The sequence below is a fragment of the Phalaenopsis equestris genome, unplaced genomic scaffold (genome assembly GCF_001263595.1).
Source record: "Phalaenopsis equestris unplaced genomic scaffold, ASM126359v1 Scaffold000174, whole genome shotgun sequence".
Classification (NCBI taxonomy): domain Eukaryota; kingdom Viridiplantae; phylum Streptophyta; class Magnoliopsida; order Asparagales; family Orchidaceae; genus Phalaenopsis; species Phalaenopsis equestris.
In genome coordinates, this window is record NW_018164616.1 from 1,234,574 (window position 1) to 1,261,126 (window position 26,553).

At 32.5% G+C, this 26,553-nt stretch overlaps 2 protein-coding genes across 3 annotated transcripts in view; both read right to left on the bottom strand.

Moving 5' to 3' along the window:
* Positions 1 to 26,553, bottom strand: part of LOC110022149 — a 118,932-nt gene that overhangs the window by 27,167 nt on the left and 65,212 nt on the right. The window lies entirely within an intron of this gene.
* On the bottom strand, positions 982 to 26,495 carry LOC110022150 (secretory carrier-associated membrane protein 2-like). The gene is made up of 12 exons (XM_020720965.1): positions 26,274 to 26,495; positions 21,892 to 22,017; positions 21,394 to 21,456; positions 15,442 to 15,475; positions 15,210 to 15,332; positions 6,537 to 6,599; positions 6,372 to 6,465; positions 6,168 to 6,213; positions 6,020 to 6,087; positions 3,349 to 3,397; positions 2,323 to 2,388; positions 982 to 1,180 (listed from the first exon to the last, which is right to left on the bottom strand). Exons 1-12 carry the CDS (start codon positions 26,328 to 26,330, stop codon positions 1,094 to 1,096), a joined length of 876 nt encoding a protein of 291 aa, XP_020576624.1. The 5' UTR covers positions 26,331 to 26,495; the 3' UTR covers positions 982 to 1,093.

A 26,553-nucleotide genomic window follows, 5' to 3' on the forward strand; every position in this document is an offset into this window, starting at 1 on the left:
AATTAATATCATTATTTTATATTAATGAAATAGGCTCGAACTCATAGAATAAAACTTAAGCTCAAACACAACCCTAGAAAAACTAAAACCCGAGCCGACTTGTTTACACCCTTCACAATAAAACTTTTAAATATGGACTAATGGAGATAATTTCTGCATGAAAAAAATTAAAATTTATTAGTATTTATTGCATGTCAGAAATTTTCTGACAGATTAGAATATGGACCAATAAATAAATACCAATAAATATTTATTAGAAATAAATACCAATAAATATTTATTGGTATTTATTGCATGTCAGAAATTTTCTGACAGATTATGCAGGTAAAGTGAAAACATAATAAATATTTCATGCACAAACAATTTGTTACTCAACAGAAAAAAAAATAAAAAAAATCAAACAGCTACCACATAAATAAGATACAATAAGAACAGCAGCTCATCGAAAGGAGACAAATTTGTGTACCTAAGACGTACGCAACGCTGCATAGGACAAATGTATTGCAGAGAGAGCATTGGGGGTTATATATACGTTATACCCCATGTAACCTCCCTGTAACTTACAAATATAAGAAAACAGTAACGCGGAACTTACTAGTTACATGTAGGTTACAAAGAGTTTATAAGGGGTATAACGTGGATAATACCCTCCTTGTAACTTGTCTGATGCACGCAGCGCTGCGTACGTCCTACGTACGCAAATATTTTTCTTCCAAAATAATTGTGATAAATGTATATGTTCTTTAAAATGAAAACAAGAGATTGCAATAGAACAAGTAAATCAAAAGATAATGTGCTCAGGAGGAGTACGAAATGAATATAATTCAATTAGAAAATTTTCAAAAGTCTAGAAACAATGAAAAAAAAATCACCACTCATGTTCAGGAAAAATAACTGTCTTAAAAAATACATCAGTGAAACTCCTTAAATGAAACAAAAAAGACTTTTTCATGTTAATCTATTTTACAGGCTCTTTAAAACTAAAAAAACACGCATCATCACAAATATCTCTATATTATTTTAACAAGAAAAAAGCAAATAAACGGCAATAAAAAAAATTACAAGCATTAGCTATGTTGATAATAATGTTTGCTCAAACAGCAGCCCTCATTGCCCCACGCGCTGCCTCTCGCTTCATCTGTGCTGCCTTTCCGGCTCCTCTGAAGTACATATATACTTGCTGCAGTAACAGTTTGGGCATAGCATTTAGTGGAGATTTCAATTGTAAAGCCATCAAAACTGACTTTTACAGGTTTGTTTTTTGAGATTAGAGATATTCCGCAATAGAATGGTATTACGGCTGACAGAAATTAATGATTAGAACATTACAACAATAAAAATTAAGATTTACATGCATATCATCCATATCTAACATATACATTTAGTTATTCATGCAAAGGTGTATTTCACTTTTTATAAGCTAAAATGATGGTATTTTTGACAAGATGTGAAAGATTTGGGTAGTATAAATATAAAAAAGCAAAGTTTAAGTTTAGGCGTTAGATGTATAAAAACACAAGAATTGAGTGATATGTATGTTAACGCCTCAATTTTTTTTTTTTTTTTTTTTTTTTTTTTTTTTTTTTTTTTTTTTTTTGTCATATATGTCGAATTTTCTTTAGCGGGAGATTGAGCTGGGACACATCAATCAAATTGTAGTACATTGGATTTGCTTCAAGATGAATTTAATATATGACTAATCAATCAAAATGTATATTGCAGGCATCTGAAAATAAATATAAAGATATACAATTCATCATTAGTAAAGTTAGACCAAATATCCTCAACAAATTTTTTTTTTTAAATATAATCAATATCCCTACATTTTTTTTAACATACATGTAAACAATCATTTAACAGGCCAAAAAAGTGGCAAGGTGCAGAATTGCAACATCTATCTAAACTGAGGGGCAGTTTGCGATTATTTTTTATTTTGATTTTGATTTTCTTATTTATGGCTTTACTTGAAATGACAATTTTTTGATAAGTCATAACTTATAACATGTTTAGTTATTTTTATAGATAACCAAAACAATTTTTAAATATTTTGAGTATTTTTTTAAAAACAAACTAATTTTGCATTGAAAATAAAAAATATAAACGCGAAACAATGCAATAATAAATATGTTTTTAAAATAAAAGTAAGAACAAAAACAAAGTAAAAAAAAAAGTGAGCCCGAAAAAATAATAAAATTTTCAAAATTTTTTCCTTCATCGATATAAGCATGCAGACTTCACTAAAATGACCAAGAATTTGAAGCTCAACACTTTCATAATACTTCTTAAGCGTTGCTCAATAAAAGGCATATTGAAAGAACATACTTGAATAACCCAAATGCTTAGCAACGATTCGATGCAGAAGAACCCAAATCCGATGAAGTAGAATATCTGCAACCAATAGTTATTCCAGATTTATTAACAGCAGGGAGATGGTTTTTGGCAAGATCAAGCATTTCTAGCAGTGCAGTAAAAATACTAATCTCAATTCCACAATAGCCGCAAAAAACTTAAAATCTGCTTTAGTTAAACATCAACTTTTCATAAATAAATGTTAATGCAACTTTACTAGAACTGAAAGTGGTGTCAGCCTGGGGCATCAAAGCTAAATTAACACACAGATAAGAGACATTCTGACTATAGCTATGGAACAGCTTTAAAAAATAGTGTCCCTAGAAATGCCAGCTTTTGTACAGTTTTTTCATAATGTTTACTAAAAAAATATTTTGGGGAAGCATAACATATACAAAGAGCGAAAAAATAGCATTTTATCATTGAAACCAAAATGTAAGCCACCCAAAACCAAGTATTAGGATCCCCTTGAACATCTCTACATGCATCACTAAAATTTACTGTATACATATTACACAAAATTTATGCAATCAAACTATAGAACTAAAATTTGTAATACTTTATGTATAAACTCTTAACATAAAAATGAGAACTGTAGTTTTATTCATATAATTTGTCATTTAGATTTAGAAGTCTATCATAATTCTGATAAACTTTTATTTCAAAACAAGTAATTTACGATGAGTTTAAAAGCCATATCCAACTTTGTCCGTCTTATAAAGATTATTGATGCATCATGTGATACTTGTGTCCCCCTGAAGTTTTGTTCATATAAATTGTCATTTAGATTTAGAAGTCTATCATAATTGTGATAAACTTTTTTTTCAATAACAAGTAAATTACAATGAGTATAAAAGCCATATCCAACTTTGTCAGTCTTATAAAGATTATTGATGTGTCATGTGATACTTGTGTCCCATTTCTGTGCATCATGGTTAACTACTGGGATATCTATTAAACTTACTTTCTAAGAATGCATAAATAATCGCTTTGACTTACCCCAACTATAGTGGAATCTCCAATAACATCAACAGCTGCCAAGATACCACTGTTTCACATAAACACGGGAAATTAAAAAAAATATAAAAATTCTAATATTAAGTGATAAATTCTAACCAAAATCTTCAGAACTCAAATATAAGAGCCATATAGAATTAAATACCTATAGAGCACATGTTAGCAGGAAATTCAGATGTTCGTTGCATGCTATTTTTTATTTGTATATACTTACAGAGATGGTCAGATAATTCTCAAGAAAAAATGCACTTGGTTTCCCATAAAATCCTTTACAGCTCATAAATAATAGTTCCACTATTTCACTGTAAAGAGCCTAATGATAGCATGTACAATTTCATCGTATCTTTGCATGAGCTTGTTATAGGATTTCACCATAGTTGAAGTTGTTATTGGGGTAGGGGTGGGGTGGACTAGGGCATAGTGATGTTCATAGCTATAACAAAAATGTACCAGATGAGCTGCAACATAAATTTTTAAGTAAAGTGGAAAAATTGTCCCCCAACCATTACATGAAACCATTTTAGTCTTAGAATTTACAAAAATGTCATATTAGTCGACAAAATGTTTAAAGAGTCTTGGGACTAATTTAGCCCATGTGAAGAAAATTTGGAGACTAAACTGACACTTTTATAGACTCCGTGACTAAAATATACTAATGAAATAGTCAGGGCCATTTTGGCACTTTTAAACAAGAAGCTGGTGGCAAGGCTAGGGCTGTAAACGAGCCGAGCTTGAGCGAGCTCAGGCTTGGCTCGTGTTCGGCTCGTTCGAAATAGATAACACGAGCTGTTCGCGAACAACGAGCTTTTTTGACAGCCCTAGGCAAGGTAATGTTTAATGAGGAGGTTTGACACAGAGAGCTTATTTTAACGCACATTTAGCATTTTAGCAGCATGATTCAACTATCAAACCCAATATCTATCACAATCGCAATCACTTGTAGTGATTTCAGTTGAATTTTTGAAGACCAACTAGAACATTTAGAGGAGGCTCAAATGAATCAAGTTCATTGAAAAGGACCAAGAAGTAAACGTTAAATTTTCTTCTATGAGAATTATGATATGCATAGCCAACAATGATGCGGTATTCAAATCACCATGAACCTTCACTTTGAAATATGTAGCAGCTTATTAGTAAACTAAGGCTAAAAGCTAACAGAATTAAAAGGCACAACAGAGATTCACATCTCAAAGAAAAACCTCAACTTACAGTTAAAAGGTCAGCTAGAATTATTGGTGATCATTACAACTCAAAAGATCCAAAAAACAACGCCCAAAGGAGATGTTTTTTGTCCTCCACGTCTTAATTAGAAACAATGGAAGTTTGGTGAACAGAAGGTTATGCCTATTGCACAAGTATTTGTGAAGACTACCGATGAAACAACTTCAGATAGGACTTTACATATTTTGGATAGGCCTGTAATGGCCCTGGTTTTGATTGGCTCACCTTGACATGAATCCAATCCAAATAACTTTCAGATCAGATTAAAATTCAGGCTGGGTCAAGGTCAGCATCAATCTGATTGATGATTTTAGGTTGATACAAAAGTGCTTGGAATCATCAAACAAACATAAAGTGGATAAGGATGTCGTTAAAATCTAGAAACAAATTGAGGTCCTAATGATATTTTTGATAACAACTCTTCTAATTAGGGCTGTTTGGTTGCCAGCTTTTAAGAGTGTAATGCAAAACAAATTTAGGCAATTGTGAAATTTGGGAGTTAAATTGGATGTATTTCAAATGAAATGTAAAATTCTGATGAATTTAAAAACTACCCTTAATTTAAATTTGGTATGATTGGAAGTCAGTTGATTCAACTGATTTCTAAATACACCACCGGGTTTTACATTCATTTCAATTTACTTCAACAAACACAAACACAAAAAAAGGAAAAAAAAACCTATTTTTATTTTACAACTAACTTAACAACTAAAATATTTCAAATACAATACATTTCAATTTCACTATATTTCAATTACATTGCATTGCTTTTTTAGCAGACCATATAGCCTTATAGTTATCTGATTTTATTGAGAAATTAAACCCAATGATCCATGAAATGATTGACTCACATATAAATAGAATCATCATAAAATAACTACTGTGACATACAAGATAAAATAGATCAAACTACTTCTCCAAGAAAAATCAGCATCTAATAACTCACAGGAGTCTTCTCTAACAAGAACTTATACAAGAAAATTCACAGCAAAAAGTTCCACAGGAATGAACAAAAATTAGCACTAGAAGACAACAAAATAGACAAGAGTAAGATCATGTAACAAAAGCCAAAGCTCTTTACATCAAGTTCAAAAAGCTAGAGCCTGAATACGAGATACTTTTGTGTAAAACAACAGTTTACCCCTCACCCTCCATCAATCTTCAACATATGCAAGTTTACATGGAGGTAAGGAGACACAGATCATTAGGAAAAAAGAACAAAGAGAAAAAAAGCAAATACATTTCAGGAGTAACAGTTTTATACCAACTATTTGGGCTTGTTGTCATTTTAAATCCCTATGAAACAAATTAAGCCAACAATTAGAAAAGAAAGAAAACCTCCAAAACAGATTGCAACATTTCATTGCCTCTAGAAATATCTTTTGGTGATAATGTTTTGCAATGTAAAGGGATTTGATAAATAGAATCTTACGTTAGTGATTTTCCCTTGAAAATAATAGGAGGGGCAACAGCAGAAAAGATGCAGAATGCGATGTGAAGCTGTGATAAAGAGAAGTATCAAATTATTGATTGTCTGACCATGAAGCACAAAAAGTAAGCAAATAAACTCAAACACATACCACGTAAAATAGGAAAAACCATCCAAACTTCAGAGCACTGTCAGTCCTAGAATATTGTAAGAAAAAAGATTAAGCAATATTACAAAGGAAAATGATTTTGAAGTATGACAAAATTGAGCAAATCCAATATCCAAGAATAAACCACCAAAAAAAATGTACAAAAAGACGGCAGAAGCTAAAACATTAAAGGCTGACATGTCTTACCTCATGGCATTATAAAGAGGGCGATACCATAATACATAGGCTCCAGGAACCCCAGAAATAAAGTAGATAATGGCAAGCAACCAAATTCTTACATCTAAGGACAAAGTAAATGGCATTTAAAAAGTTTTCTCAAATGGTAAAAATTTTCAATTGTACCATACTTACTTGAAACCTTGATCCAAGCAGCAGTAACAGCTATGACATTCCAAAACAGACATGCTACCAATCCTGTGTAACCAATTAAAAGGCAAACAGGAAAAGACTTCAGCAATGCATGCCTTCTAGAAGAAGTGGAGTCCATAAAGGCATTTCATAGTACCTAAATGGCAGAAGTAACATAAATGAAAATAGAAAAGAATACATCTTTAAAAAAAAAACAAGATTCTAGAGATGCATTATCATTCTACTAAACACAATGCCAGCATTTTTCCTCTTAAAACTAGTATTATTGCATCAAAAACCATTTATAAGTCACTTATTTAAATACCCACACCTAATACTAGCCACTTTCACAATTAAAATATGCATTTATCATCCTCAACAATTTGGGATTCGCCAGTTCAACTAATTCTTGTTCAGTATTGCACGTGCCAGTAACTTTGTTTATGCAAAATTTTAACAACGATTCCTGGCTAATATATCTTTCTGCCCACTCTTCCATTGACATTTAAGTGATTCTTTTCTTGGAATGATTTGAATTTTTTACCTCAGCTTAAAAGACCAATGTCAATACTCATTAAGTGGTTTGTTATTGTTGAATCCAGATTTGTCCTGTGGATCGTACCCGATGAATTGAGTGTGAAATTTAAGGAAAAAAAAAGAGAAAAAGAGATTTGCCCCATGAGGAGCAAAGAGGGGTGTTCCCTGGGATTCACCAGTCTCAACTAATTTTTGTTCAGTATTGCACGTGCCAGTAACTTTGTTTATGCAAAATTTTAACAACGATTCTTGGCTAATATATCTTTCTGCCCCCTTTTCCATTGACATTTAAGTGATTCTTTTCTTGGAATGATTTGAATTTTTGACCTCAGCTTAAAAGACTACTGTCAACACTCATTAAGTGGTTTGTTATTGTTGAATCCAGATTTGTCCTGTGGATCGTGCACGATGAATTGAGTGTGAAATTTGAGGAAAAAAAGAGAAAAAGAAATTTGCCCCATGAGGAGCAAAGAGAGGCGTTCTCTGGGCTCTTTTGGTCATTTTATTCCACACAAAGTAAATGTTACAAGTAAGGAAAGAAGGGGAGCGTGCTCCCTACATGAGGGTTGAGAGAGAGAGAGAGAGAGCCCCTTTACCCATATTTATAGAAATATAAAGAGAGGAAAATGGGAGATTGCATATATGCCCTTGCCTTATAAGAGCGGCACGGCGTATTTCGGTCCTTCCATCGCCCAGATCTGATATCTGTCTGTGGGATCCGTCGGCGTCGGGTGGTGACCAAAAGATGGTAGGCCGGCTAGAGGTGATTGGTCGACCAAAAGGGCCGGCCGATTGGAAAAGGCTTGCCGATTGAAAGGGCCGGCCAGAAAGAGCTGACCGGCTGGTCGACTTCCAAGTGGTCGTTCGTGGGTTGTCGGATGATGGGAGGGTGGTATTCCAGTGCGGTTCCAAAGGTGATTCCTTCGGCTCGGCGAGGTGGCATTTTCCTCTTATACTATCATTAACAATAAGGCTATGTTCAATATGACCATCTCTTGTTGTGTTGTATGGTACATGTGGTTATTCGAAAAAAGTAGGCTACGAGGGTTTCCCCTCATATTTCCAGTCCTACAAAATCTTTAATCATGAATACATTGCCTCTTCAAGGCTCGTCTGAATTACAAAAATCATAATACTTGGGACCGACTATTCAAAACAGTTTTTGGGTAGTTAATACTATAAATTAAGTTAATCCTTCCATCTTGTTGGAAGTTTTCCCCCTAGTCCTGCCACATACGGAAAGTTTTCATGCACGTGAAGCATCCTCTACTGCACTAGTATTTTCAATTAATGCTTATAAAACCCTATATGTGAAAGTTATGCTTCAGCTTATCGAGAGAACTTCAATTTCACCTACCATAATTCCTCCCAGCGATGTTAATACTTCATTCTCTACTGAAACACATGATTGTGTAATATTGATGTTGTTAATGCAGCAAATTCTATTCAGTTTCAGCTTCCTTTAGAAGTATTCCTTGTTTAGTGGATAGAATATTTTAGCTTGTGTTATCTTAATAAAGCATAAATAGAAAACATAAAAGCATTTCTTTGTTCAACTAGGCTTACTTGGTTTAAAACTAGATGAAATAACTAAAGAGATGACCATGGAATTCTTGACGTGGCAATCGTCTAAATGTAGGCCTGTTGCCTGTTGCCCTCCTTTTGGGCACCAAAGTATTCTCTCCCGTACAAGTTATCTTGTCATATATGTTTTGCATATTTGCCTTTCTGTAGGAAGCTTTTTGCAACTGCTTTCTTTATGTAACTTCTTTTCCGGTGCGATAAAATTTTGTTGTTTAAAAAGAATCTTATGTTCTATTGTATGCTATTAAGATATTAGCAAAACGAGATAATTCTTTGGCAAAATCATGATAAATTATTGTCAAAAAGACTAAATGTTTGGTGTGCAAAATTGATGTGACATTAATATGAATTGATTGACCAAATGGATAATATTATGAATTTCATATGATTGTGATCAAATGCTATAATTTAAAGAATCTACAACATTAAAAATCAATAATCAATTTATTATATAAACCTAAAAATTAATAAATTTTGTTTCCTATGAAGCCAACTAAACTACCATTCTAAAAAAAATGTAATTTCAGGATTCACGCAACATGAATTTTTTTAAGCATTTTCCGAACGCCATGAAATTTCTTTTGTTGTTCAAGAAAACAAAAATAAGCAAAAGTTGGCAGCAGAGAGCTATGCAAAATAGAGCATAAATCAAACTCTCTGCTTTAAGTTGCGTCTTATGTTTTACTTCGAGCATGCGCAATCAATCACCTGCGACTATTTCTACCCGTCTTAAGAGCTACCAGGAGTCTTTCTTATAAATTATTTCAAAAAAAAATAAAATAAAATAACGGTCCAAATTTTTTTCTCTATGTAGAAATAACAATACATAGTAACATATATATGCATGAAGGTGAGTTAAATTAATAAATATTTAATTCTCCAATTAATCAGCTAAAATTTAAAGTTCTAGACTTAGAGATTCTTAAAAAAAGAAAGAATTGATGTATATTTAGCTATTTTAAGAGATGGAAATCAATTTATAGATTTTTAATATCCAAGAGTCCCACGTATGTTGCTGAATAAGTGAATTCTATTCCAAACTTACATAAATTTTCTTCATATCCTTAAGTAGGTAGTCCATTGGTCAAGATATTTGCTAGTTGATCACTTGATAATATGTATAGTGATGATTAGTCCACTATCCGAGTTAATCATTAACTAAGGTAAAGATAAATTTAGGCTCAAAACTGATAGGTAAATTACCAACAAAGTATAACTGATGAATTTTGTACTTTCAATTTCAAGAATGTTGTATGGGTTGAATACAACTGTTTCAGGAGAGGATCTATGCCCAAATGTAGGTTGAATTGTAGATGATAAGTTTTTATATGAGTATGAGATATCTGCTGTAGAGGAATTGGCTAATAAAAATTTTGTAAAGGTGAAAAAATTCCATATCTTCCATTGAATTTCTGTCACCCTAAAAATAAGGATCCCTAAAGAAGTGTTAGTTTTCAAGAAAGGTAACATTCACGGAAGCTAAGAGGCCTTAGATAACACCTGTAATCCATTTTGGTAGTTGAATATCCCAATATTTTCTTGCCCTTAGAACAATTTTACACCTATAATGAGCATCGATATGTGCAATGATATAACCAAATATATTGGGTTATATTTTGCCAAATCCATTAGATCAAGATCAAAGTTAGAAAGCACAGTTCAAGATTTACACATCATAAAACTCAGAAAGGAATGCTATTTCTACCCATAGATAATTAGAACGTTATGTTGCATGATTTTCATTGAGCAACTATATTCATGTATAATCCATTCATTCTCAAAATAGTAGCAAATGGGTATTAATTAAAATAGTCGCTTGAATAGTCGGACACAACACTTCTAATAGAAACTGAAAATTGCATGCCTACATTAGGTACTGTTTGGCAACTTCTGAGATTTATTTCAAGTAGAATTAGTAAATCCAGTAAATCTGGATTTAATAAATCGTGACTAGTTAAATATCGAATTTTTTTTGGTAGGACTTAAATGAAATCCGATTAAATATTGTAAAATTGTTTGGCAACTTATTTTAGGATTTAATTCTGTTAGTTCAAGTATACTTCTAATATTAAATATTGATGATATAATTACTAAGATAAGTTTAACTTCATTAATTTTTTATTACTTTTTAATGACATCAATTACTTCTTGGTGATTAATTAAGTTGTTTAATCATTACTGAGAATTTGACAAGCAAATTATTTATAAATAAGTATTTTAGTATACATTAATCAATGAAATAATAATAATTTTATATAAGTTAATTTCTATTTGGTATATGTTAATTAAAAATAAGTTAAATTTAAATTAGCATAAGGTAATATATCAAAAAATTATTAATTAGTAATTAATAAAAATAATTGCAATTTAATTGAATTGAAAAAAATAATATATATCAACTAATATTAATTAATATGAGTACATGGTTGTTTAAAAGTTTTAATTAATATTTATACCTAAAATTCCTATAAATTTCTCTGCTTAACTTATAAGTTCTTATTTAGACATTTACATACTCTTATAAATTTTTCTATCTTCTTCCTGCTAAAAGCCAGAACCCTCAGGCTCGCAGACAAAGTAAACGAGGTTGGACTCATTAGAAAATCCTCCTTTTTCTTTCTGCTACAACCCCAAAATCCTCATGCCCGCAGAAGTAATGGAGGTCGCAGTGGGAACTTGCTGGAAAGATTTTGAAGGATCGTGGCAAAGTAATGGAGGTCGCAGCGGGAACTTGCTGGAAAGATTTTGAAGGATCGTGGCATAAGTCATTGATGAATTTTGTCTGAAACCACATTCTTTCTCTCCATTTTGCTCTTAGCTAAAACCCTTGTGAGGTGTGTATTTCTCTCGCCTTTCTCCCACATCCAGCATTTCTGCATTTCTGTTTATTTAAGCCTGCAATCCACTGAATTTTCAAACTTACTAAATCCAGGATTTAAAGTTACAATTTTGTCTCTTTGGCAGATTTAAATTAAATCCAGCTAAAATCCAGCCTTAAAGCCATTGCAAAATAGTCCAGTAGTTAGAGACGAGAAAAATAATGCTTATTTCAAATTTTCCAATCATGAAAATAACCAAGAAATTCTAGCAAAGAAATCAATAAAGGATACAAACTATTTGGCATCATGAATATTAAAATTACTAAATGGACCACAGTAAAAAATATTTATCAAGAAAATATAATATTAAGTAAATCAAAAGGTGGATGCCCTGGGTAAAAGTTATGAAGCCAAATCTTAATTGAATAAGAGGAAAGATTTTTGATGAGAAAGAAAGGGGTAACTGATTTCCTTTGTTTGTGCTCATAGACTTAAGACAATAAAGCCCATTTCTACTTTAGTATACCTAATGTCATCCATGCAACATGTTTGTAAAAACACAACGCAAAGAAGATATGTTATATTTCAAGTTGAATATTGAGATTTGAAGAATGGATATACAATAGGTGGAAAGCTTTGGATCTATTGTTCCTAGTCTAATAACAGATATATGTGAACCCTCTGTAATAGTTTTTTTTAAAAGACATGGATTATAGGCATTAAAAGTGATTGGAATGTAAATCATGATTAGTATCTCCTGATTCTATAATGCAAGAAGATTGAGCAAAAAATCCAAAACACTAAAAGAATAAGAAATAATGTTCCAGCTTGATTGAGCCAACGAGCATGTTCTAAAAAAAGAAGTAAAGTGTCAAAAAGATATCTAACGTTTTCAATTTCTTCATTCTTGAGCTCTTCGTCCCCATTGAAGTTGAGCTTTTCTTAAGAGAACGCCACACCAGGTGACAAGTTGGCTTGGCTCAATTTTTATCCTCAAAAGCTGCCATTTTGACTGAGAACTTGAGCTTAATCATATAGTTTAAAGCAGCTTCTTTCAATTAGCGCGCCATGTTCCTCTTCAGTTAACTGTTTTTTGCTTCCAGGTTCACCATTATTTTATAGATTTTTTTCTTCAACTTCCAAAAGCTTTTTAGAGATCCTGGTTAAATCTTGTATGCCTTAAGTACAAGCATCACTGTTCTCCGATTCATCTTGGCATGAATCATTAAAAAGGTCTCATTAAAAGATGTTAGCATCACCTTTCCCAACATTTCAACACGAATCGGATCAAATTTTACATTGAGGTCTTGCAAATAATTTGAAACTTTTTCCCTTATAAAAATCTTGAGCATTGTCGCATCATAAATGCACTTCATCTTAACATTATGATAATAATCATGTTTTGACTATTTTTTTTTTTCCACTAAATTATAAAATATTGAGACTCAATGTAATGATGTTCTTAAATGATGAGATTTTATAGCTTAAAGATAGGGCTGTAAAAAAAACTCGTTGTTTGTGAACAGCTCAGATTTGGCACATAAAGTAGCTCGTGTTTGGCTTATTAAGTAGCTTGTGTGTGATTCGCTTATCAAACAAATGAGTTGAACACGAATAATTTCTTTAAGCTCGATTTATAAACGAGATGAACACGGACAAAAGTTTGTTTGTTCGCGTTCAGCTTATTTTGGCTCGAAATAATTAAATAATTAAATAACAGTATTTATTTAGATCTTTTTTATATTAATTTTTTATGTATAATAAAAAAATGCAAAATTTTATTATGTTTAAAAATTATTTGGGCGGTATGTTTATAAGAAAAAAGTATATAAGTTTAGGTGTTAGATATGAAAATGCATAAAATTTGGGGGGTATGTGTGTTAATGTCTCAAAAATAAAGCTTAGAGGACCAAGCCAAGTTCAATGAAGGAAGGGGATCATACATGGGCCCCACCATAGCCGCAGACTGCGCAGTGACAAAATCTCCACTTTGTTTCGTTTTTTGGGTCCCATCGCACCCGTCCATGACCCATCCACTCGTTTCGTTTCACTGGCAAGTACAAGATTGAGAAGAAGAATGTAGAAAATACAAGGACACGCTATCAAAAGCATTTTAGCCCCACATCATGAATGATGAAAAATTAGTTTGAGAAAAGCTTATAAAAGTAAAACTACGGCTCTACTAAAAAAATAAATTTGTATTGTTTTGGTTTAAAATATTCGAATTGTTTTTATTAAAATTAAATATTTTTTTAAATTAATAATAATTTAATTAATTATGTTATTTAGTCAAGTGAGGAGTTTGAGTTAAATTCGAGTCGAACATGAGTTTCACTCGAACAAATAAATTTAAACAGAGCCAAACACGAACATGTTATTAACGAGCTATTTTGAGCCGAACATGAACCAAAAAATTTTTTAACGAGCCGATCACGAAAAAGCTCTAGGCTCACTCATGTTCGGCTTATTTACACCCTTAGTTAGAGAAGTACCTCGTATCTTTGAGTAGACCCGGCGAACTACTTCCCAAATCAATGCATTAATGATTAACATGCAATTATACATGGAATTTCATAACCAATATATTATTACAAAATTTTAATAGTCCATAAAATTAAAAATTCAAATTATGATCTAGACCAATTCCATCAAGATCTTAGCTTGCCCTTCCTTTCATAAACTTCTTTATGATCATACTAGATTCTTTAGTTCAATTAATACGAAGGACTGACATTCCCTTATAGATGAATTTTAGATAACTAAAAAATGATTCCATATCGATGCTCAGAGGCTCGTTAAATTTTAAAGGTGGAAAGTAGAAAGGAATCTAATCTGAAAAATAAATATTTTGAATCAATGACCAATCACACTCAGAGACCCACTAGGACTCAATAATGAACGCAGTACAAGATCAGCTATCAAGATAGCTAATCATGATCTGAAGGAAAAATAGAAAGTAAAAAATCCTTTTATAAATCGATAGAAAGAATGCAAACATGCTCTAATACAATATAGGTAAAAGGTGATTCGAACTTTTCTTTCTTATGGAAATAGTTCATGGAGGTGACTGCACTATTGGTCCTCCAATAAACCCTTAAACATCTAAAAATTCTACATTTACAGATTCCTAAAAAAAGAATTGATACAAAATTGTACATTACAAATTAGCTATTCTAAGAGAAAAAAGAAGATTAACAATTTTTCATTTCCTACAAACTGTCAATATTTTATCATACATTCATCAAAATATTTAAGCGCAAATAATGATTTATAAATCCCTTGTCACTCCACACAAGAAATCAAACAGCACACCAACTGCCATGCTGTATGGAAAACTAATAATCAAGCGCCTAAACTAAAGCTCGATGACCAGAATAATATAATTAAATTCTTCCATTGGGCTCTTCGATCCCTTTAAAGCCAATTTCAACGGACCAACAGTATCTCACCTTCCTGAATAAACCCACCATCATACAAACATATCTTATGCAAACCATGATAAGTGTGATGGTTATGAAGAATTAGAAATAAAAGCAAAAATATCCAAGAAAGAAAGTCATCAATTCATGTAAAATTGATGAAAAATTAACACTCCTACAGTTGTCTCAAGTCTTTAGTCAATGCTTAACTCAAATAAGGTGGATCTAACTTTAGCCTTCTCTGAGTTGGTAGCTAAGCAGACGTAGCAAATAGAAGCAGAATGCATAAACCTAAATGAAAAACTGGAATGGCATACCTAACAATGAAGCAAATGCCAAGTATTGCATTCTTTGAACATGAACAGGTATTTCTTTTGCAATGTCATGATGGATAATAGGAAGAAATGGTGGCCAGTTCTTTTCTTCAAGTACTACTCCAGCTGCAAGAAGTAACAATTATCCACTTAACATTATAAATAAGAACAGTATTTTGCAGCTTTTGATTTGCTAGCATAAACTACAAAATTTAAGAAATCACCAACAAGTTACCGCGAGCAGCTGCATCCTCCTTTCGTTTAACTTCCTGTTGAATCACAAGAGAAAGGAACATCAACATGGAATATGAAAATGGATCGAAATGCACAATTTTCATGATTAATGCAATGAAATTTGAGAAATATTTGCGAAGTGATTAACTGGTATTTTTGGCAAAATTAAAAGTGCTTCATAACGATGTACAAGAATTGAAAAATATCCCGGTGCTTTCAGAATTTTCTGATGTATTCCTAGAAGAATTGACAGGACTACCGACAGAACAAGGAGTTGAATTCGGTATTGATATGCAACCAGGAACGTTTGCAATATTCAAATCTCCTTACTGGATGGCTTCGAATGAATTGCAAGAATTGAAACGTCAATTGCAAGGATTGATCGATAAGAGTTTTATCAGGCGAAGTAATTCACCTTAGAGTGCACCAATATTATTTATCAAGAAGAATGGTGGATCTATGCGGTTGTGTATTGATTACAGAGAACTGAATAAGGTGACAAACAAGAACAAATATCATTTACCCGGGATCAATAATTTATTTGATCAGTTAGAGGGTGCAGTTGTATTTTCCCCAATTGATCTGAAATCGAGATATCATCAGGTCAAGGTCAAGGGGGCAGATATAATTAAGACAACTTTTGGGAGCAGATATTGTCATTATGAATTCTTAGTTATGGTTTTTTGGCTTAACTAATGCTCTTGCAATTTTCATGAACCTAATGAATCAAATTTTTAAGCCATACGTGAATTAGTTCATCATTATATTTATTGATGACATTCTGATTTATTCAAGAATTGATGATGATCATGCCAAAGATTTGGAATGGTACTGGAGCTGCAGAGACAAAATCAATTATACGCAAAATTTTTAAGATGTGACTTTTGGCTACGAAACATTGCATTTTTGGGACACATTATCAATGATCACAGAATTTCAGTAGATCCTCAAAAAGTAAAGGCAATTGTAGAATGATCTACTCCAAAAAATGTTATGGAGGACCCAGTTTTCTTGATTTGGCAAGATATTATAGGAGGTTCGTCAATAGTTTTCACAAATGACTGAAGTTATCCAAGCTTATGAGAAAAAAAGAAGTCCTGTTTGAGTGGACTGTGAGCACAATTTTCAAGAGTTGAAGAAACATTTAACCACTACACCAACATTAGCTGTTTCGTCAGGCACAGAAATATTATAGGATTTACATCGATGTATCATTAAGAGGCTTGGGTTGTGTTTAAATGTAGAATAAAAATGTGATAGCTTATGCATCCAAAACAATTGAAGCCACATCAAAGGAACTATCCGATGCATGATTTGGAGTTAGTTGTTGTGGTATTTGCTCTCAAGATTTGGCAACATTACTTGCATGATGTGAAATATGAAGTTTTCCTGATCATCAAAGTCTGAAGTACATTTTCACACCAAGAAAATAGCATTTGAGGCAGCGAAGATGGTTAGAATTGATCAAAGATTATGATCTGGATATACAGTAGATGCACTGAGTTGTAAATCCCAGAGTAGTGCAAGTTGGATTCTTACTCAAAGGCTAGAATTGATTAAAGAAATCAATAATTTGCAGTTAAAAGTTAGAAGATCAGGTGATATGGGTTATTTACATGAACTGACAGTACAACCAACTTTAATGAATACAAACAAGCTAGTTCAAAAAGTTAGCAGCGAATATCTAAAACTATTAAAGCAATGCCAAGCGGGAAAAATAACTGATGTGACGGTTGATGAAGATGGTGTTATCTGATATAAACTTCAAATATGAGTACCTGTTGATTCTAATTTGAGAAGAGAAATTTAACATGAAGCTTATTATTTGGGCTACACAATTCATCCAGACAACACAAAAATGTACAAGGATTTGAAGTTCGCATTTTGGTGACCGGTACTAAGAAAGATGTTGTTGACTATCTATCTCAATGTCAAGCAAGTCAGATTGTAGCCTGAGCATCAAAGACCCAACGGATTGTTACAATTATTATTGATACCTGAATGGAAATGGGAAAAAATTGCTAAGGACTTTGTTGCAGTATTTCCTCGATCCAGACAACGCCATGACAGTATATGGGTTATTATTGACATATTAACAAAGTTGGCTCACTTTTTGACAATAAGACAACCAGATTCAGTGAAAAAGTTTGTCATATTATATGTCAAAGAAATTATCAAATTGTACATTATTCCAAAAGTTATTATTTTTTACATAGACTAAAATTCACATCCAAGTTGTGGAAAGACATTCGATAAGGTTTGGGTACACAGTTACATTGTAACACTGCGTTTCATTCACAAACTGACGGACAATCAGAAAAGGACAATTAGGGTGTTGGAAAATCTGTTAAGGCTTTGTGTTCTCGACTTTGGGGGCAGTTGGGAAGCCCACATTCCGATGATTGAGTTTGCTTACAACAATAGCTATCTATCCAGCATCAAAATGGCTCCTTATGAAGCACTGTATAGCAGAAAGTGCAGAACTCCACTCAGTTTGATTGAAGTGGGTAAACGCCAAATGGCTGATCCAAAACTAGTTTACAAAGTCACAGAGAAAATCAGATTAATCAAAGACAGATTGACGGCTGCTTCGATAGACAACAGAAATACTACGACCTAAAGCACCAAACAGTTGAATTTGAAGTTGGAGATTTCATATTTTTGAAAGTCGGGCCAATGAAAGGTACAACTAGATTTGACCAGGGGAGCGAGCTAAGTCCTAGGTATATTGGTCATTTTGAAATTATAGAAAGGATCAGTCCAGTTGCCTATAGATTTGCATTATCTGCGGATATGTCATATACACACGATGTGTTTCACATTTCCATGTTATAGAAATGGGTTTCAAATTCAGAGCAGAATATTTCACATGAAGATATTGAAGTACAGAAAAATCTAACATATATTGATTAGTTTGAAAAGAGCGACTGATGTTGATAAGCTCCGAAAAAGACAGATCCTCTATGTGAAGATAAAGTGGAAGTAGAGGCCTGAAAAGAAAGCAACATGGGAAAAAGAAAAAGACATACGACGAAAATATCCCTTATTATTTCAGTAAAGTTAGAAATTTTGAGGACAAAATTTTTATAAAGGGAAAGTTGTACGCACAAATTTCAATATACCAGGTAAAGTTTGGTACTATTGAAAAATATCCAAAATTTTACCTCCCAGAATTTAATCGAAATAATTTTATTAAATTATGTGCATGAAATCGATCTAATCAATATAAAACACTATATGTAAATTGTGAATGGACTGTGAGTTATAAAATATTGAAAGCATAAGTTGTATTAAATTAATAAATCCTTAATTAATCCTCCCTTAATCCTCTCGACATTGTAGCCCACAAGACTTACGCTCTTTTATTTCATTCGATCGGTCGAATAGGGAGTCCTAAGCTTCACATTTCCTTCTTCCTCTCCCAATTTCCCTTCTCCTCTCTTTTGTTCCCCTTTCCCTGTTCATTTCACGTCTGTAGAAGCAGGCGAGACTTGTGACCCTTGCACTGTAGCAAGGGCTGCAAGCTAGGCCTCAAACAACAAGAACTACGCGACCACGTGGGTGTCACGGCTCATAATTAGAAGTCTGGGGCGATTTCAGTAAGCAAGATTCCTTCTCTTTCGTTGTTTTAGGCTTTCATTTCTTTCATCACCCTTTTGTTTTGACGTTTACCTCGGTTTTCATGCTTTTCATGTTTCCACTAGCTGTTGAAGACAATGTGTTTGTGTCGGAATTGTCGTAATTGGTTTTGCGAACTTCTAAAAATATTTTAGCAAGAATTCAGAGAGAATAAGTATGGTTTGAGGTGATACAAAGGAGAGAGAAATTGGTGTTTTCGTGAGAGTAAATTTATGTTGAACAGTCATTTTGAGGTATATTTGACCTTTAATGTTGTTTTGGGTTATTGCGTGTTATGAGCCAAAATTTTATGAATTATTATGATGTCTATGTTTTAAAGGTTGTCTATACGAGGTGACGAGCTCGAGACAAGCGTACGGGCACTCATGGTAGGGCTTCTTAATCAAGTCAGGTAAAATAATTTTATACTAATTTAAAAAAAAATAGTCTTTTATAGGTTTGCATATGGTTTCTTGTTCGACATAAAAGCATTTAAACTTCATGCATATTGTAGAAGATTACCTACTTAAAATGCATGAATGCAAGTGGAGATCTTTTACAATACATATGATGATATGTTATATTGTGCTACATTGCAGATATTCGTTTATGATTCATACTAATTAGGCTATAATATGATATAGTGCAGGAATTCATTTATGATTCATACATATATATGAAATAACCATGAATGTATGTTATAGGTGTTATGTTATAAGGAATATCATTAGTAATGTATGGGTAAATTATTACATGCAGGGATATAATTCCGACTCCTGATATTTATACGGGAATAAAACTCTGGAAACCGTTGGGATTAGATGTTAGCGGTATTAGATGGTGACAGAACGTTAGAAAACCGTGAATATCAAGGGAGCTGTCGATAACTGCTATATTGGGAAAACCCAACATTTATATAAGGTTTATATAGTTTTTGGGGCAGAGTGAAGATCCATTATGAAAGAACATGAAAATAGTTGAATCATATATATTAAACAAGTGACATTTATATGATATGACTGAAAATGCTTTTAATTATACTTATGATTTCATACTTACGAGCAACATAATACATTATAATCATAATTTTTTTACCTACTTTCTTATGCTAGCATGTAATGTTTTATGCGTAAACATGTATTGTTTTCTAAAAGTATGCACGTTGCTTTTTTTCATATGTAAAATCCTATCTTAGCCCTAATTATTTCTCTGAACTTACTGTTTGCTCATTTTTCATTGTTGGCTTTCAGGTAGGAGCAATAAGCATCGGGGCGAGAAGTCAGGTGTGACTTGTACAGCTTTTTGTTTCATAATTGGAAGTCTGTACAAACTTTTTGGGTATGTATTTATTTATTAGATTTAGCAACTCTGTATAGTTTTCATGTTTTGGATGATTTAATTTTCATGTTTCTGAATATGTAATTGAATTGTAATGTATTTTTTTCAACGATCCAGTTTAACTAATTCATCACCCACTGGGTCCAAAATATAAAAGACAGGACGAGTGTTGGTGAGAGTTAGTCTGACCAAATTGTCAGCCTCTATTGCACCTCAGCCGACTCCTAAAAAAATGGAGCCTATTGGGATGTGACAGATCAGAAGTCATGTATGAATATCCTAAGTAAAAATCAAGGGTAAGCATTACTCTTTCGAGGAAATAAAGCTAAATTGAAAGCTTGCATTTCTAAGTAATAATAAGCTATTAAAAAAAGGCATTTCAAATTAAGGAGCGAATTCCAAACCTATGGTTAGAAGTCCCCTTCCAAAATGCATTAAGCTAAGAAATATTAATGGAATAGGCATATTCTCATTGCTCAATGTGTCAGAAGAACATTTTACAATGGCTAATGGTTCCATCAATTCCAAAAATGCATGGAAGTCAAAGTTCTTGCAGGAGTAAAGACCATATAAATAAGCGTGTATGACTTGAAGGAGATGCAAAACTTGATTAGTAATGATCAACATTCCCTCTCTTAATCATCGCTAAACAGAAGTCGGAAGGATTGCTACATTATTTTCTAAATTATTAGGAATACAGATCCTTCATCCCAAAAAATTTCTACATTTGATCAGAGCATATTAAAGCATAAAAAGTAATAATTTACTATAAATTTATAAGGCAATCACGTCAAACATTCTCAAGGTCATTGTTTTTTTTAATTTCAATCAAGTTAAATTAAGTTACGTACTTCAGCAACAATTCCAACATATATAAGGATGACGTTTAAGTAGTAAGTTCAATACAGCAAAGTAGAAATAGGAACAAAAATCAAACAAAGGTATACAGAACATGACAAATAATATATGATCAGCATAAAAACTTCCAAGAAGTTACCTGTTCCCTCCTCCTCAATTCTGCTTCCTTTGCTTGAAGTTCTTTCTCCTTCTTTCTTAAATCCTGCGTTAACATAAGCACACATGAGCATACATATTCCATTATAACCCTTACCTGAGAACCTTTTTTCATCATTATTCTTGCTTCTTCTTTCGTATTGTTATATTTGTTTTTTGATGATTGACGAAGGGTAAACAAGAGGTGGTTAGTCATAATAGAAGGGCTGCTTCATAGTGGGGATCATTTACTAATCGTTTGTCTCCAAGTTATAGTGAAAACTAGAGTTTTAAAAGAAGAAAGTCTTGTTTGTGGAATTAGATATCAGCGAGTATTAACTAATCACATGAAAAATAACCTTAACCATATATTTTCAGAAATTCAAATTTTCCAAAGATACAACAGCAGCAGCAACAACAAGCCTGCTGGGGTCGGCACCAAAAAAAAAAAAAACTTTTAACTTTTTATTGAAGACTTCAGGTAATTTGAATCATTCCTTACCTTTGTCGAATCAAGGGGTATATCAACTGTTGCACCACGATCATTGAAAAAACCAGCCGATTCAGGAGTAAGAGATTGAGGCCTAGTATTGGACGCAGAGGTAAAAGCACTTCCAGCACTTCCATTCTGGGATATCAGGCAAAATGATTAGGAAATTAGTAAGACTTACAGAAAAAAAAAATATCCACTCATCAAACATGACATAAAATACATCTAAGACTAAGGGACTGTTTGGTTGAGTGAATTAGTGGTGTATTGTAATTCTTCTGTAGGAATTTGAGAAAATTATATGTTTGGCATGCAAAATTACAAATACAATGTAAAGTTTGAATGAATTGAAGTTTACATCATAGTTTATTTTAGTTGAATTTATAATTTGACCCATTGAATTACACAATTCATGTAAAATGCTATAGGCAAGTTGTCATCACCCATCGCTAGCGGTTCCCTGCTCGCTAGCCACCAGCCTACTGCCACTATCGCCAGACAAAAGTATATATTTTTAAATACATTGTTTTCAATCTATTTCAAACCAAACAAAAAAAAATATAAAATTATATGGTTATTTTACGATGAACCAAACAACTCGAAAGTATTTCAAATATATTGTAATCATAATACTCTGCAAACCTTTTATATTGTGTTTTATTTTCAACAAACCAAACGGGTCCGAAGAAAAATTTGTCCTCACGCCAATAACAGGAGTTATAAAAATAGAGTAAAAAGCATAATGTTTGATGCAAGTAAAGAAAATAAAATTAAGAAAACCAAAAAACAACTATGAAGGGCATTATTTCAAGGTTTCAATATAGCATACAACTGCCATATATGCATAAATTCAAAACTTCAAGCAGTAGAATGAAAGTTGGGCTACACGTTGAAAGTTGTAACTTTATAAAACAAATAAAATTATTAATGGGAGTACAAATGAAATTCCCTAACTTACAGGTACAAATTCCTATAATTTACAGCAGGCAATGCACAAGACACAGTATACCTTCGTTCACTTCATGATGGTTAATGCATCATAAATACATCAATAAGAAAAGTTCAATTTTAATATGCAGGCAATAGATTTTTGTTTCAGCTTTCGAGAGAAACACCAAATTGAAAAGGCTTGACTAACAATATGCTATATTTCAATGCGCAACCATCAGGAAATGCAGAAATGATTTTATTTCATTATGTGTTAATCTAAAAATCCAAATTTTGCCATAAAGAACTGAATTCATAGGAATAGTTTCAGCCACTGCTACAATACCGCACAAGTAAATGCTTCTTGTGATCCCATGCACCAACTTGAAATTGACCGATATAATAGTAACATTTAACTAAATATCATCACAATAGCAACATTATCATTATTATTAGCTGTGTTCAAACAATTTGGGTTGTTTTAACTTCATAAGACATCAATCTTTATACATCCAAGTTGAAGGTTGCACTAGTTGTTGGATATATTATTCATAAATCATTTGGCACAAGCTTTATTTTAAGTTGCCTTCTATTTGGCCATTTTCTTCCTAATTTTTATATTAATATTATCTATACACTTCATTGGTGCATCTTTTACTTTTCGTTGTATGTTCAAATTGCCTAAATCAATTTTCATTTTTTGTAGATAATACTCCTACAATTAATCTAATATAATTATTCCCATGTTAGTCATTCCTAAATTTAGATCCATCTTAACACACTCATTCTACTATCTAACACAGAGATCAATAAATATAACTAGCATAATTAAGAGTTTATAAAATTTATTTATAAATTTAACATTACTATATTCTCAAAAAAAGTGCTCCCAAGGAACTTCTCCATTTTAATCGCTCAACCTTAAATATTGAAGTTATATCTACATGGGTATCCTAATTCTCCTATGTAATAAGCACAATAAAGTTATCGCATTTAGATATAGTAATATTCATTTGATAATTAGCAATAGAACCCCACTAAACTTGCCAATTCTATGCTTAATATCTTTTCATGTAAACCAAAATATTTTATCTTCTAAGAATTTATTTAATTGCCCTGACTTTCTAAGTATTTCAATAGAAGTTTCAACAAGCAAAATTATGTCATATGCTAAAATTACAAGACATAATATCTCACTTAGAATATGCTTTGTATATAGCCATAATACAAAAATATATGGGCTTAATGTTGATCATAAGGTAAACCATCTAAGATTGCGAACGATTACCAGTTACTCTGCAACTACTTCCTAAACTAGTTAACGCACCACTAGAAACATTTTTAAGAACTTGAACATAACTGTAACACAACCCTTTATTTTAATGGGTAATAAATCGATTCTACAAATAATCTGATCATGTCTTCTCAAGCTTAAGAGAAACATATCACTTCCCCTCTTTCCTCTTTATATCTAATTTTAATGGAGCAATAAATATTTGTACAATGTCTTCTTTGCATAACATCAAATTGATACTCATGTATCAATATAACTTTTTTAGTCTATATTCCATTAAAATCTCCCAAAATTTCATTGTACGACTTATAAATGTGATTCCCCAATAATTAATTAACACAATCCCCAATTTCTCACTTGTTCTTGAGTAATAGTACCAAAAATACTTCTTCTAGCTTCCTATTCCTCAAGATTCCATTGAAAAGAATTGTCAGCTAAGGCCCTCTTTGGGATCACTTTACGTTTTGTAGCTTTTGTTTTTTTTTTTTTTTTTGAAAACAAAAAACATAAAACAAACCCAAAAATAGTGTTAGTTTATTTGTTTTTTTTTTATTATTTTTATTTTTTAAAACACATAAGGATTATTTTCAAAACATCAAAAACATAGAAATGACATTTTTGCTATTTTAAAAACATGTTTTCGGAGCATTACTTGTGCGAGGCTCCGCCACCTGTCGTCAACCGCCACAGTTGCACGTCGCAGGCCGCCAACACTCGCCACCGCCCGTCGCGGACCGTTCGCTGCTAGTCGCAGCATACCCGCCCGCTGTTAGTGCTTCATGCTAGGTGGAGCAAGAAAAACGTCGTATACACCATGGGCAACAAAGCTTAATATTGGAGCACACATAGAACCAATCGTTTTATAAAAAATATAATTTTTTTCTTTAAAAAAAATATAAAAAAAATACCAAAACAAACATGTTTTATATTTTTTATTTTTAAAATCATATAAATCATAATAATATCAAAATACAGAAAATAGAAAACAAAACAAAAACAAAATTAGAAAACATAAAGTGATCCCACACAGGCCTTAAGTTACTCCAATATCACCTAAAACACTACAAACCTTAAGAGATACTTATCTATAACTAAAGTTTTACCTTTTATGCACCATTTTAATAGCTAGCTTCATCTCATGATTTTAGATCAATTCATAAAATAGGTCATCATCAATTCATTGTTCAGTTCAAAAAGGTTTCCTTAAACACTTACATAATATTCTCCCAAGTTGTATTTTAATCATTGCTCGATGTATTCATTTGTAACTTAGACCTTCCACTCTCAATGCACCAAATATGATCAAAGCCTTTAGAGATTCTATCTCTCGCGAGGCAAATTTTGTAGATATTTTTTTTCAATCTTGGCACCTAATCGATTATATGAATCATCAAAACCTCGGTTTCATAGATTTCCTCCTCAAATCATGTTGATTTAGCTCTTCATCTCATTTAGAAAACCCAAGCCTGCAGCAACTCCTTCAGAGATATCTATACATGTGTTTTATGGGCCAGTATTGTACCGCAAAATCTGAAAGCTAACAGATATTCTGAGGGATCTAAAAATAGATCAAGTGGAAAGAATAATTTACCTCTAATAGCGCAGCAAGAATCTAAAGCTAAACTCATAATACATAGAGCAACAAGCAATCAACAAGATGATAAAATCATGAACATCAAAATACTAGGTCAAAGAACCCTATCAGACCTAAGCTGATCAGAATCCATTCTTTATTCATGATAAACATCCTCCCCTTCGTAGTCAAAAGAAAATACATTCTCATTCCGATTTACAGGAGAAGCACATGTTACGCTGAAGATGACTCCAGTAACTCCATGAAACCTACGAGTAAAACGAATATATGAAATAACATCTCATCAAAAAAATATTTGATTAGCAACGACTAATGCTCACATAAACTTCAATTTACGATCACCAATCTCTAAAAAACAAAGAAAAAAAGACTATAAACTCCATGATTACTTGCCGGATCCAACCGAACCAACCACCGTCAATAAATCAGAACAAAAGGAAAACTACTACACAGATATCAAGATCATCAAATTCCCTCCGCTAATTAGAATTCATGTCATCAGCAATCAATTCTCGAACAAAATAACATCGAGAAATCCGAAGGAAACATTTGAACGCCGAAGCTGGGAGAATAACTCACCGCGAAGGGATTAACCTCTTCTTCCTCAAAGGGATTGGGATCGTAGCGTCCGGCCATGAAAGCGAAAGACAGATAGAAGGTGGAAGAAATTGAGGAGGGGAAGAAGAAGAAGATGAAGAGGAGAATGACAAAACCAGAGATTGACTCGGGAACTGCTTTGCCTTCGCGCACAAGGCCCGTCAGCCGAAAATAAAATTATATAGAACTACTTGTCTTCTTTAACGGCTTTTGACATACTCCATTTTATATATATATATATATATATATGGGGGGATGTTTT

What these genes read in the sequence shown, in the direction of transcription:
- LOC110022150 (XM_020720965.1), bottom strand. Translation starts at nt 26,330, where the DNA reads ATGGCCGGACGCTACGATCCCAATCCCTTTGAGGAAGAAGAGGTTAAT. An exon ending in TACCCCTTGATTCGACAAAG is followed by an intron (nt 21,457 to 21,891) that starts GTAAGGAATGAT and finishes ATGTTAACGCAG; the next exon opens with GATTTAAGAAAGAAGGAGAA. An exon ending in GGTTTTTCCTATTTTACGTG is followed by an intron (nt 6,088 to 6,167) that starts GTATGTGTTTGA and finishes TCTTTATCACAG; the next exon opens with CTTCACATCGCATTCTGCAT.